Source organism: Lampris incognitus, chromosome 20, assembly GCF_029633865.1.
Source record: "Lampris incognitus isolate fLamInc1 chromosome 20, fLamInc1.hap2, whole genome shotgun sequence".
Lineage (NCBI taxonomy): Eukaryota > Metazoa > Chordata > Actinopteri > Lampriformes > Lampridae > Lampris > Lampris incognitus.
Window position 1 is genome coordinate 32,123,346 of NC_079230.1, and position 13,810 is coordinate 32,137,155.

At 40.8% G+C, this 13,810-nt stretch overlaps 1 protein-coding gene across 1 annotated transcript in view; it reads left to right on the plus strand.

Moving 5' to 3' along the window:
* The first annotated feature begins 1,052 nt into the window (after positions 1-1,052).
* Positions 1,053-13,810, plus strand: part of LOC130130539 (SH3 domain and tetratricopeptide repeat-containing protein 1) — a 39,515-nt gene continuing 26,757 nt past the window's right edge. The window contains exons 1-5 of the mRNA XM_056300244.1: positions 1,053-1,071; positions 1,821-1,879; positions 2,192-2,321; positions 5,008-5,355; positions 13,414-13,544. Of these exons, the coding sequence (XP_056156219.1) occupies positions 1,053-1,071; positions 1,821-1,879; positions 2,192-2,321; positions 5,008-5,355; positions 13,414-13,544 (687 nt within the window). The remainder of the gene's footprint in view (positions 1,072-1,820; positions 1,880-2,191; positions 2,322-5,007; positions 5,356-13,413; positions 13,545-13,810) is intronic.

The following is a 13,810-nucleotide window of genomic DNA, read 5'->3' on the forward strand; positions in this document are numbered from 1 at the left end:
AAGGTTTAATCAGGCAGAAAGGACGGTGGAAATAATGCTAGAACGCTCACACGGGGGTAAAGACGACCTGGCAACATGAGGGCGAAAACACATGGCTTAAATACAACACGTGGGGGAGACAAGGACACACAGGTGGAACACATTAGGGCGGGACCGGTAATCACACGGGAGGGAAACTTGACAGGAAGAGACATCTGAAACGAGAGACAAACACTAATACCAAAATAAAACAAGAAACACTGGGAAAAAGGAAAAACACATAAAAAATGACCTAGGATCTGGAGCGGGCCATGACAAATGAGTATGGAATAATATGGAAGAGTATGGAGGAGTATGGATGAGTATGGAATAATATGGAAGAGTATGGAGGAGTACGGAGGAGTATGGAATAATATGGAAGAGTATGGAGGAGTATGGATGAGTATGGAATAATATGGAAGAGTATGGATGAGTACAGAATAATATGGAAGAGTATGGATGAGTACAGAATAATATGGAAGAGCATGGAGGAGTATGGAATAATATGGAAGAGTATGGAGGAGTATGGAATAATATGGAAGAGTATGGATGAGTAGGGAATAATATGGAAGAGTATGGAGGAGTACAGAATAATATGGAAGAGTATGGATGAGTATGGAATAATATGGAAGAGTATGGAGGAGTATGGATGAGTATGGAATAATATGGAAGAGTATGGAGGAGTACGGCATAATATGGAAGAGTATGGAGGAGTATGGAATAATATGGAAGAGTATGGATGAGTATGGAATAATATGTAAGAGTATGGAGGAGTATGGATGAGTATGGAATAATATGGAAGAGTATGGAGGAGTACAGAATAATATGGAAGAGTATGGAGGAGTATGGAATAATATGGAAGAGTATGGATGAGTATGGAATAATATGGAAGAGTATGGAGGAGTATGGATGAGTATGGAATAATATGGAAGAGTATGGAGGAGTACGGCATAATATGGAAGAGTATGGATGAGTATGTTGAGTATGGTTGAGTACGGAATAATATGGAAGAGTATGGACGAGTATAGACGAGTATGGACGAGCTGGGGCCCCGTAAGGTGGGGAGGGAGTTAGAACGATTCCAAGGGCCCAGCACTGACAGGGGCCCTTCAGAGAACATTATTATTTTCATTTTTATTATTATCATAAGTAAGTGAATGTACGTAAATTATAATTGTATGTATTTAAAAGTTACAAATGAAACAAACTTGTGTTTTGTTTCTCAATTTTTGGCAAAATTATCAGGCTGGATTGGCCGTATTTCACCCCTCTCTCTGTGCATTGCATGGCTCAGTCTTGCAGGGCGCGCTAGCCTAGAACAGTGGATTCCAGTAGAACAACGTTAGGTGAAGAGATGAAGGGGTGTCGTCCACACCTAAATCAGGTTGTCAGAAAGGAAAAGAAAGACAAAAAAAAGAGAAGAAGCTGCGAGTGACATTAAGGGGCGACAGCTAGTCACAACGTTTTTCAAAAGAAAGGTATTTATTCACGGCCCCTTCCTTCGGTGCCCATAACATGTTGCTAGCTAATTTAGCCAGCGTAGCTATTCTGTGTGGCTTAATCACTGCGTGGATGATCTAGCTAGCTTCAAGTAAAGTCAACTTACAGTGCAGTGTCGGGGTAATTTCAGTTAAATATTTATTGCCACCGAAAATGAGATGAGTACAAATTTGCTCCAGTAGAGCTCAGCGAATTTGTAGCCTATATCCAGCAGCTAGTATGCTAGGCTAGCTAATTAGCATAACGGTACATGCTCGCAAGCTTGTTCACTCCTTAATCAGGTCTGCTCTCGTCATGCACAGTACAGCTTCAGGATCAGAGACCCTTCCCTCAGCCCACCTCCCAGTTGAAGGAGAAGGAGGTGAGCAGTAGGGGTTTGGGGTTAAGGCTCATACAAACTGATTTTGAATATTTTAATGTATGATGTATTACCATGTGAGCAGGTAGCTAGCTTGCAAGCAAGCATTGAATACAACTTTAGCTAGTAGTCAAATTTAGTTCATCTAGTTCTTCCAGTAATTGCAATAACATTGACCACTGGCACGTTAACATAAAGTTGTTAGCTAGGTAGATAACATTTAAGATAGCTAATCTGGTGTAATATATTTATGTATTACTATGTTAATACTGTTATAGGATAGATTATGAATGATGTACCTTATGGATACTCTAGAGCCAGGGCCCTCTTCAAGCAAGGCAGCTAGAGAAGAGAGCAGCGGTAAAGAGGCAGAGGCAAAGAACAGTGACAGCTGCACAGATGAGGAGGAGGAAGAGGTTCCATGATGAGACCTCAGAAAAAACAGGTCAGGAGGACAGGCCAGAAACAACATTTCGTAACACTGTATTTTCACTGCCATGGACCAGATAATAAGTGACTTGGACACTCGGTTCCAAACCACAGCAAATATTGTCGAAGAATTTGCAGCCATACTTAAAGTTGGGCAGTTGAGTGACAGTAATATTGCTTGTGTGTGTCAGCCACTGATAATGAAGTACACAAAGGACCTTACACCTCGGTTTGAGAGTGGAATCAGGCATCTTAATACAATATTTTCTGCCACTTTCCCCTCTGACTGTACCTCTCATGCTCTCCTGAATGCAATCTATAAAATGCAACTCCAGAGCATTTTTGGAGAGGTTTGCAGTGCTCTTAGGATTTTTTGCACTCTCCCGGTTACCATTGCCGGAGGAGAAAGGGTATTTAGCAAACTGAAACTGATCAAGAGCTATCTGAGATCAACAGTGTCTCAGGAGAGGTTGAGCAACCTTGCAATACTGTCAGTCGAAAACAAGTTGGCTTTGTCACTTAACTTCAGGGATTTGATTCACGATTTTGCAAGCAAGAAGGCCCGGCGTTTGGCTTTTGGCATTTAGGTCATGGGCTGGGAGAATAAGGTTTAATTTCACAGCTGTAGGCCTACTGTAACAACTGCCCCGGCGTTGTTACATTGTAATAGCCTACATCTTGCCCGTTGCTGATTACATTGTAAACCAGAGATAAACTAGGCCGGGAATAGACGATTTTGGGAACGTAAAGTAGGCTAAAGCTTTAAAAGTCAAGCGTATTTCCTCACCTTTGACACCGTGGATTAGTATTTCCAAGACCATGCAGCCAAGAGCTGTATGGTAAACCAGCAGCCATGGACTCCACATAGTTTTATAGTAGCGCTTCTGTCATTTAGATAAAAATACCACCCCATTGAATTTATATTTTTACTTTTGTATGATTGTACTTTTTGTCCTTGTGTTTAAATCTTCATTTAATTTAAAAAGTTGATGAATGTTGAGTTTTTTTTTTACTGGATTGTTGATTACTGTATTTACTGTATTTTATTAAATTTACAAAAGATAGCCTTCAGTGGATTTCTTGCAGTGCATCAAGTAATCTTCTATCGATGAAATAGTTCTTCATCAATCAAATTCAGCTGGGTTTTCTAGGTTGGTGGATGCTTTAGGTGGGTGGGGGGGATGGGGGGCCCAATATTCTTTCATGGGGCCCAGACTCTCTAGCGGCGCCCCTGTGGATGAGTATGGGGGAGTATAGAGGAGTATCAGAATCAGAATCAGAATCAGAATACTTTATTCATCCCCGGGGGAAATTGGGTTCTATTGCAGACACTCACGCTCTAATAACTAAAAACTAACAAGATGCAAGATAAGAAAATAGAAACAGAAACAAATAGAAATAAAGATAAAATAAGAACTAGAAATAAGAACAAAATATATCGACAAGCATGGTGGACATAACACCCTATCTATACTGCACTATCGCAGCACACCAAGCAGCACAACAAAACCCGACAGGGTCAGTCCAATGACCATTAACTCAGAGTGTCTGACAGTCTGAGTCTGAGGGAGGAGTTGTAAAGTTTGATGGCCATGGAATGACCTCCTGTGGCGCTCTGTGGTGCTTTTTGGCAGAATGAGTCAATTACTGAAAGTATTTCTGTGCCCAACCAGCACGTCATGGAGTGGGTGGGAGACATTGTCAATGATGGCACATAATGGTTGAGTATGGATGAATATGGACGAGTATGGGCGAGTATGGTCGATTATGGATGAGTATGGTTGATTATGGACGAGTATGGATGAGTATGGGCGAGTATGGTCGAGTATGGGTGAGTATGGTCGAGTATGGATGAGTATGGTCGAGTATGGATGAGTATGGTTGAGTATGGATGAGTATGGGCGAGTATGGTCGAGTATGGTCGAGTATGGATGAGTATGGTCGAGTATGGATGAGTATGGTTGAGTATGAACAAGTATAGGCGAGTATGGTCGAGTATGGATGAGTATGGAAGATTATGGTCGAGTATGGTTGATTATGGACGAGTATGGACGAGCATGGATTAGTATGGGCGAGTATGGATGAGTGTGATTGATTATGGACGAGTATGGCGAGTATGGATGAGTATGGTCGAGTATGGATGAGCATGGTCGAGTATAGATGAGTATGGTCGAGTATGGGCGAGTATGGATGAGTATTGATGAGTATGGATGAGTATTGATGAGTATGGAAGAGTATGGGTGTGATGGTCAGATGAGGGAGGAACCGACAGAGGGAAAGGAAATGCTGAGTCTGAGTCCTGGATATGGGACAGGGTTGGAGAGACAGGGTCAGATTTAAGTTTTTGTATGTGACGGATAACCCATCCCATGTAGCCCTCTGGCCCTCCATACACGCACATCTGGAAACGGAAGACATTTATTGTATATTTCGTTTTTCAAATCGGGGACTGTTAACCTGAGATAACGGGACGGCACGTGTCAGTATGCGGACGCAGCACATCCGGACTGGAGCGTCTGCGCTGCGAGCGGATAACGGGGAGATGACACGCGGCGTGTTTTAAAAAGTAACACAACACAACACAACACAACCCAATCCAATACAGCCAGTGTGGCCGTGGCACACGGGTTATTGCGGGCCTCCTCCTCTAGCCCGTATATAGCTCTATAAAAACAGGACACTTTATTGCGCACCTTACGCAGAGGCGCGTGATGCGGCGCAAACTTTAGCGACTTCCCGTCGGCCGCATGACTCCCGAAGCAGAAGCCAGCGGGACAACACGTCTGCACGCCTGCCCTGCACGGAGCTGTGCGCCCTGCACGCAGAGGGAGGACTGGGGAGAGGATCAAGAAGCGTGTCCGCCCTGCAAGGAGAGGGAGCACTGGGGAGAGGACCAAGAAGCATGTCCGCCCTGCACGCAGAGGGAGGACTGGGGAGAGGACCAAGAAGCATGTCCGCCCTGCAAGGAGAGGGAGGACTGGGGAGAGGACCAAGGAGCACGTCCGCCCTGCACGCAGAGGGAGCACCGGGGAGAGGACCAAGAAGCACTGGTAAGACACCTACAGGTTAGCATGGAGACGCTTACAGCTGGCAGCCTCGTTTGTCAAAGATTTATTGCTGTGACTGCACTTTGTTTTGTCCGTGACATCGGGGCCCCTAGATCATTCATTCATTTTAAGGCAGGATTTAAAAAAAATAAATACTTATTTTGTAAACCCAAGTCGCTTTCCTGACTGTCAGTAGTCACTGCTGCTGAGAATTAGATAGTAGTTCTGTTAGAATAAGCACTAGTTACTGACTTCATCATGACTAGTCACGTCTCTCCTTCACCAGAAACAACCATTAGTTCTTTCATTTGAGTCACTAGTAACTAACTTCACAAGTAACAGTCACTAATCTAACAGTATTTTTAGAACCAATAGCTTCACAATAGTGACTAGTGTTTAAAAAACAAGTACAAGTGTTTAATTTTTAGCGACTGGAGCCTGAAAAGCCAATAGTCCACCAGCTAAACGTGCCCCACCATAAAAACCTGGCTGAGGTGATTTGGCACTAGTCACTAAAAACCGAACACTTGTATGTTTCTTTTAAATACTAGTCGCTATTCTGGCTGTCACTTGTTGTTGTTGTTGTTCAGTTACTAGTTGCTAAAAAAACAAAAACAAAAAACAGACGCTAGGTCCAAAACTCCATGTTTACTCATCTGTAAGACAGTTCTACTAGAAACTACACATCTGTCACTCCACTCTGTAGCACTGCTAGTCGCTATTCCAGTTACTAGTCAAAGTCCCGCTGTTACAGCTGCTTTTGAATAAAGCCTGGTAGTTTTTCAAAAGTGACTAGTTGCTATTCAATTTGACACTATCAACTATTTTACTATGACAAGTCAAACCTGACATTTTGATACCAACATCTATTTATGACTAGTCATATTAATTCACCAGTGTTAAAAATGTGTCAGGTATAAATAAACATGTTGATATCTTTATTTAGAGAAGAAACTAGCAACAATGTAACTGACCGGTGAAAATCACGATAACAACTAGTCATTGATGACTAGTTACTTGTAACTAATACATAATGAATAGTAGAATTAGATTAACAACTAGTGCTATTTATATAGTGACTAGTAGAATTAGATTAGCAACTAGTGCTATTTATATAGTGACTGGTAGAATTAGATTAGCAACTAGTGCTATTTAAATAGTGACTAGTAGAATTAGATTAGCAACTAGTGCTATTTATATAGTGACTGGTAGAATGAGATTAACAACTAGTGCTATTTATATAGTGACTGTTAGAATTAGATTAGCAACTAGTCCTATTTATATAGTGGCTAGTAGAATTAGATTAGCAACTAGTGCTATTTAAATAGTGGCTAGTAGAATTAGATTAGCAACTAGTGCTATTTATATAGTGAATAGTAGAATTAGATTAGCAACTAGTGCTATTTAAATAGTGGCTAGTAGAATTAGATAAGCAACTAGTGCTATTTATATAGTGACTAGTAGAATTAGATTAGCAACTAGTGCTATTTATATAGTGACTAGTAGTGCTATTTAAATGTGACTAGTAGAATTAGATCAACAACTAGTGCTATTTATATAGTGACTAGTAGTGCTATTTAAACAGTGACTAGTAGAATTAGATTAACAACTAGTGCTATTTATATAGTGACTGGTAGAATTAGATTAGCAACTAGTGCTATTTAAATAGTGGCTAGTAGAATTAGATTAACAACTAGTCCTATTTAAATAGTGAGTAGTAGAATTAGATTAACAACTAGTGCTATTTAAATAGTGAGTAGTAGAATTAATTGACAACTAGTGTTATTTAAATAGTGACCAGTAAAATGAGACTAACAACTAGTGGTATTTAAATAATAACTAGTAGAGATAGATTAACATTTAGTCCTATTTAAAATAATGAGTAGAAGAATTAGATTAATACATAGTCCTATTTAAATTGTGACTAGTAGAATTAGATGAACAACTAGTCCTATTAAAATAGTGACTAGTAGAATTAGATGAACAGCTAGTGCTATTTAAATAGTGACTAGTAGAATTAGATGAACTAGTCCTATTTAAATAACGACTAGTAGAGTTAGATTAAAAAATAGTCCTATATAAATAATGACTAGTAGAATTAGATTAACAGATAGTCCTATTTAAATAACGACTAGTAGAATTAGATTAACAACTAGTCCTATTTAAATGACTAGTAGAATTAGATTAACAACTAGTCCTATTTAAATAGTGACTAGTAGAATTAGATTAACAGATAGTCCTATTTAAATAGTGACTAGCGGAATTAGATTAACCACTAGTCCTATTTAAATACTGACTAGTAGAATTAAATTAACAACTAGTAATATTTAAATAATGACTAGTAGATTAGATTAACAACTAGTGCTGCTATTTAAATAGTGACTAGTAGAATTAGATGAACAACTAGTGCTACTTAAATGGTGACTAGTAGAATTAGATTAACAACTAGTGCTATTTAAATAGTGACTAGTAGAATTAGATGAATAACTAGTGCTGCTTAAATGGTGACTCGTAGAATTAGATTTACTAGTGCTACTTAAATAGTGACTAGTAGAATTAGATTAACAACTAGTGCTATTTAAATAGTGACTCGTAGAATTAGATTAACAACTAGTGCTACTTAAATAGTGACTAGTAGAATTAGATTAACAACTAGTGCTATTTAAATAGTGACTAGTAGAATTAGATGAACAACTAGTGGTACTTAAATGGTGACTAGTAGAATTAGATTAACAACTAGTGCTATTTAAATAGTGACTAGTAGAATGAGATGAATAACCAGTGCTGTTTAAATGGGACTCGTAGAATTAGATTAACAACTAGTGCTACTTAAATAGTGACTAGTAGAATTAGATTAACAACTAGTGCTATTTAAATGGTGACTAGTAGAATTAGATGAACAACTAGTGCTACTTAAATGGTGACTAGTAGAATTAGATTAACAACTAGTGCTATTTAAATAGTGACTAGTAGAATTAGATTAACAACTAGTCCTATTTAAATAGTGAGTAGTAGAATTAGGTTAACTACTAGTCCTATTTAAACAGTGACTAGTAGAATTAGATTAACAACTAGTGGTATTTAAATAATGACTAGTAGAATTAGATGAATAACTAGTGCTGCTTAAATGGTGACTAGTAGAATTAGATTAACAACTAGCGGTATTTAAATAGTGAAATGATCACTAGTAATGTGGAGATGACGACTAAGCCGTTAGAGGCATTTCACTCAGAATACATTTAGCAAATTGTACCACTTTAATGGGCTGCAGCCTTTAAGACCAGGGAACAATAACACAACCTTCTGTTGTCTTCCGGGTCAAAATGATCCACAACAGTGTTTAACAGCAGAGAAAAGACTCTACATGACCTTTTTTAACCTGAAATGTGAGGACTTTTCCTACAGTGACCCCAACATTAGGAACAGTGGAACACTGTTTTTGTTCATATTTCCATGAAAGCTGAACACCACTAGGGTACTGTGATTGTCTTAGGGTCACGTGGGACCCTAAGACATGTGTGGGTCATGTGTGACCCTAAGACATTTTGGGGTCATGTGTAACCCTAAGACGTGTGGGTCATGTGTGACCCTAAGACATTTTGGGGTCATGTGTGGGTCATGTGACCCTATAAACGTGAGTGGTGTCCATTGATTAAATGCAGTCTTTCTGCATCAGTCAGTTTGTCACACAGTTGGCGTCACACAGTTTGTGATGAATGACAGATTGTTTCTTTGAGCAGAATAGATTCGGGTTTTAACATTAAATTAAGCTGCTTTAGTTTAGAGGTTTAATGAAGGTGGGCCATACACGACCCTTAAGACAAGGGCAGTATACACAATGTGTGGACAACACAAGGGTTAAGGTGGATCAAGATATTCTGATAGCCAAATCCCTGGCAATAGTCTCATATAGCAATGGCAATATCTATCTATCTATCCATCCATCCATCCATCCATCTATCTACATATATAGTTGTGAATCTATCGATTCTGTGTTTGAATCAACCTTCCAGAAAATAAAGACATAAAAAAGGAAACACTGAAAAGACCAACAGACCTTTTCCCTTAAAGTTGTCACACTTAAGTTGTAAAGAACCTAAAGTTCCCCTTAAAGTCAAGTTAAGGTTACAAGTGACAATCAGACAAGCCACAGACTCTCCCACGGGCATCTCATATACGCAGCATGAAGCAGCTCATCTACTCCACCATATCTACGTCATAAGGATCAGGACCATACTGTCATGGCACTGGTGTTTCACTTTCCAGGGAACCTCTATCTTTTCCGGCAGAGGGAAGGCTTATTTTTCATGAAAACAAGCCTCATCTGTCGTTATTCACACCTGCATACACGGTGTTATGCTAAAGGGAGAGTTGTGCGACTCATCAGTGTTTGGATTTCCACACACAACGCAAACAAAGATGCACAGAGCCGTCCCCCATCGTGTTGCCATCCTCCGTCGCTGACTCACCACCCGTTTATGTCTGGTGTTTTTTCAGGTACCGTGAAACAGATCCAAATATATTTCACGTTGTCCCATTATGTGCCATTAGGACACTCCGGTCTCTCGGTCACCTTGTTGCAGGAACATCCCTTTTGCCTTCTGGAGCTCGGAAAATGGACCACACTCGCCTGTTTCTAAACGTTTCCTCTAAAAGGAGACGACAGCGTGGCGGTATAGTGCTGGGTTCCCAGCTCCGTAACATATGCTAACCGTGCAGAGCGGGACCTCTCCAAGGATGCCCGAGGCCCAAGAGTGACTTCATCGGTCGTTGAGGATACAGTCCCGACAGGTAATCCCCTCGCACGATCAGGGACGACGGAGCCTTGCTAACCGGAGGTTTGGTTGCAGAGGGCCACGTATCGTCAAGCTGTACCAGAGAACATCTGACGGTTTTAGAGGGCTTACAGGCCCAGGGGCGGATCTACAGGGTGGCAAGGGGTGGCTGCCACCTCAGGGACACAGTCTTGCCACCCCATTTATAAATCAGATATGTTTTTAAAGTATATTTTATGTACATGCATGGTGAAGGTCAATGAGACCCACACCAAACTCATCTTAAACAGAAGTCGCCGATTTAGAATCCCCCCCCTCCCCCTCACAGGCGCGGATCTACAGGGTGGCAAGACTGTGTCCCAGAGGTGGCAGCTGCCACCTCTGGGACACAGTCTTGCCACCCCTTTGCCACCCCAGGAAAAAATCTCTAGATCCACCACTGCTTACAGGCCTAGGGCTGCCAACCGTCCTGTAAAATACGGACTCATCCCGTAACTGGAAACTAAAACACGTGTTCCGTGTTGAACAGATGAAGGACTCACTCTTTTGTGTATTTTTGAGAATCAGTTCAGTGCAACTCTACGGAGAGAAATCTTAGAGGTTAGACCCTTAAGACGGGGCGGTTAGTGTAGCAGGAAACGCTCTGTTATCTCAGCCTGTCTGCCATGTTCTGTCCCACAACCCAAACACAGAATGCGCTTCTCACTGGTCGTGACAGCGCTGCTACAAGGCACCCGACAGTGGCGTGAGATTTTAAAAATGGCTACTTGTAAACGTAGTCCGCAGACAAAAGAAAGAAGAGAATACAAAAATACAGAAGGGGGGTGGGAGAAGGATTACCAATGGCTGGCATGCACGGTTGAGACGGTGTGCAACGCCAGTCTGTTTTCTCCATGAGTCGTAGAGGAGCCATTGCAGTGTCCTCGATGTGATTATATATAGTATAGACAGGACTTCTCACAACCACATATGTGGGGATTTGTATGTTCTATCTTTAGACAAGTCTACAACTGAAGGGTGATGCAGGTGTAAGAGCAAGACCTGTCGTTTTGGACAAAATAAGCATCATGCAATAATCAAATATTTGTTATGGGTTCCCAGTAGTTGGAGCTCCTCAGTCTAAGGTCATATAGTCCATCCCCTCATGGGCGTTCCTTATTTCCATTTCAGAAAGTTGGCAACCCTATTCAGGCAACCCTCTTTTGTTGTTATTCAAGTCAACACAGTCTTATGGTAAAGGAGAGACTCAGCGACGTTTGGAGTCCACCATAGAAAGCTCCGTTGGTAGTAGTGGTGGCTGTAGTAGAAGTAACAGTAGGTCTTTAATGTCACTGTGGGGCGATGCAGTTTAGAGCTAGAAGTCAGTTAAAACAGAACAAGACAGCACACATACCTTAGCAGATAAAACACACATTTGAATAATTAGATCCATCCTAAAAAGATCACAAAGACTTTAAAAGGACAGAAGAGTGATGCTCACTCATTCTCACCGGGTGCCCAACGTAGCATGTTGATGCTTACAAACCTCTGTTTGGGTAATGCCGACTAGACTGAAAGAAGCAACCAAGACAAATTACATTCCTGCAGCAAACATGGACAGAGACGGTTAACAGTTGACAACACTGTTTATAGGACCACTTAAACCCTCATTCCGGATGAAGTAAAACTTTGGAAGAAACTGTAAGGAGAGCATCAGAAGGAGGGCTCGGTCTTTCAGGATGGCTAAAATGAACAAGAAAGAAAGTGCAGAAGCAGATTTACAAATAAGCAACATGTCGAAAACACACTATGATTACACTTAATGATAACGACACAATGCAAATGCATGCAGCGGCACACGAGGCACCTTCTCCAGGTGTTGCCAGAGAAAAGCAGTGCCCCACGTGATGAGTCCTTAAATGTGTAGCTCAAAAGAAAGAGTTAGACTGAAAGCAATCCCGAGATTTTTTCCCCACTGGTGATCCTTGGGGTGGACGACAACAGGGTGACATCCATTTTTTAACTACAGCCAAGCACTCGTCTAAATATCATGGAGTGATCGTTTCACTTCGCAGGTACATATACAGTTGACTGTCATCTGCATAGCAAAACTGATTCCGTGACTGTAAATTATTTCACCAAATTGTAATTATCCATCCATTATCCACACCGCTTATCCTTACCCAGGGTCGCTGGAGCCTATCCCAGCAGTTAGTTAACGAGGAAAAAAATCGTTTACCGCTAGTCTCACTTTTTGTCACATTCATTCAGTTAACTCACCTGTTCACTAAAAACCACCATTACATGTTCCACATTAGACCCACGGGACCCTGTGGTTGTGTAGTGGTGGTACAGAATGGTTGTTTATCAGAGGATATTGTCCTGGCTGTGAGTGGACTTTCAAACCTATGCTGTAGTTTTTTTTTTTTAATGTTACATTAATTATGTTAGTCTTTTCTTCAAAGTTGATCATGTGATATGTGTCTTTTTACTTTACATTGATTTTAGTAGCTTTGTAAAGAAATTAAAAACACGAGTATATATTTTTGATATAGTTTTTGCCTCTACCAACACTACAAGCTGAAGAGAGCGGAGTGAAACAATAAAAATGGAGCTGACCTCTCCGTGGAAAATCATGTGAGGGAATTCTAAATAGTTTGTACCTTAAACTTGTACCGCCGCCTCTGTGGTTACTCATTAATCTCGCTGCGTCTGTCAGTGACACCATGTAATTATCAACTATGGATTAACTGCTCAGCATCTGACCAAAATATTATTTTGCAAAGTAAGAGTTTCAAGTGTGGAAAAGAATTCAGTGACCTTAGTGACACACATGGATAATTTCTAATAAGTCACGTCAATATGCTAGTTTTGCCAGTTCATGTACCTTTTGTTTGTGATGTTATTAATTTAGCTGCATTGTAACTGGACCCAGTGTGATGTGAATCATGTTTTATTTGTGTCACTACTTGTGCTTCTTCTTGGCTGTTAGAATGAAGATATTGCTATCATGGCCTTAACTGGTGATCAAGCAGTAGCCTAAGTGGTATTAGCTGCTATAGGCCGTTGGTGTATCAGCACAGCACTGTTGAGATGTAATAAGATGTGTTTAACAGTAGACCACTAGAGTTAAAGGGTACTGTCTGTGTATTATCTCTATGAAGTAAACAATGTTTTCCCCTTCTATCCCACCACCTCCTGGGATAAATGAGGATTGTAAACCATTTCAGCAAAGTAGGTGGGTTGACTGACTCTTTATGAAGTTGTCTTGCTGATCCTATAGTAAATACTATCTTGTTGGTGTCAGCTCTGGCCATGTCGCTTGCCATGGTAGTGGGTCCTGACCGACTTCCTGCAGATGAGGAGTCACAGGAAACACTGAAAGGGAAACTCCGCATTCTGCAGGCTGACAACACAGAGGTCAACGCTCTATTCAGGGTATAAACGCTGACATACACAACTCTATACACACACAACCACACACACACACACACGACTGCCAGCTTCATGCTTTGCATTGGCTTTTGATCCCTGAGATCTTCAGAAGTACACAAAACCTTTTCAATATGGTCACTTGCTTGACTGACCTGAAAGCAAACTGGCTGGATGGAAGAATTTTAAATGTTTTGTCCCATTAAAAAATGTGTGCGGCATTTTGTCTGGCTTTGTCACCTCTGTTGAAGAAGAAACAAGAATGGGATGTG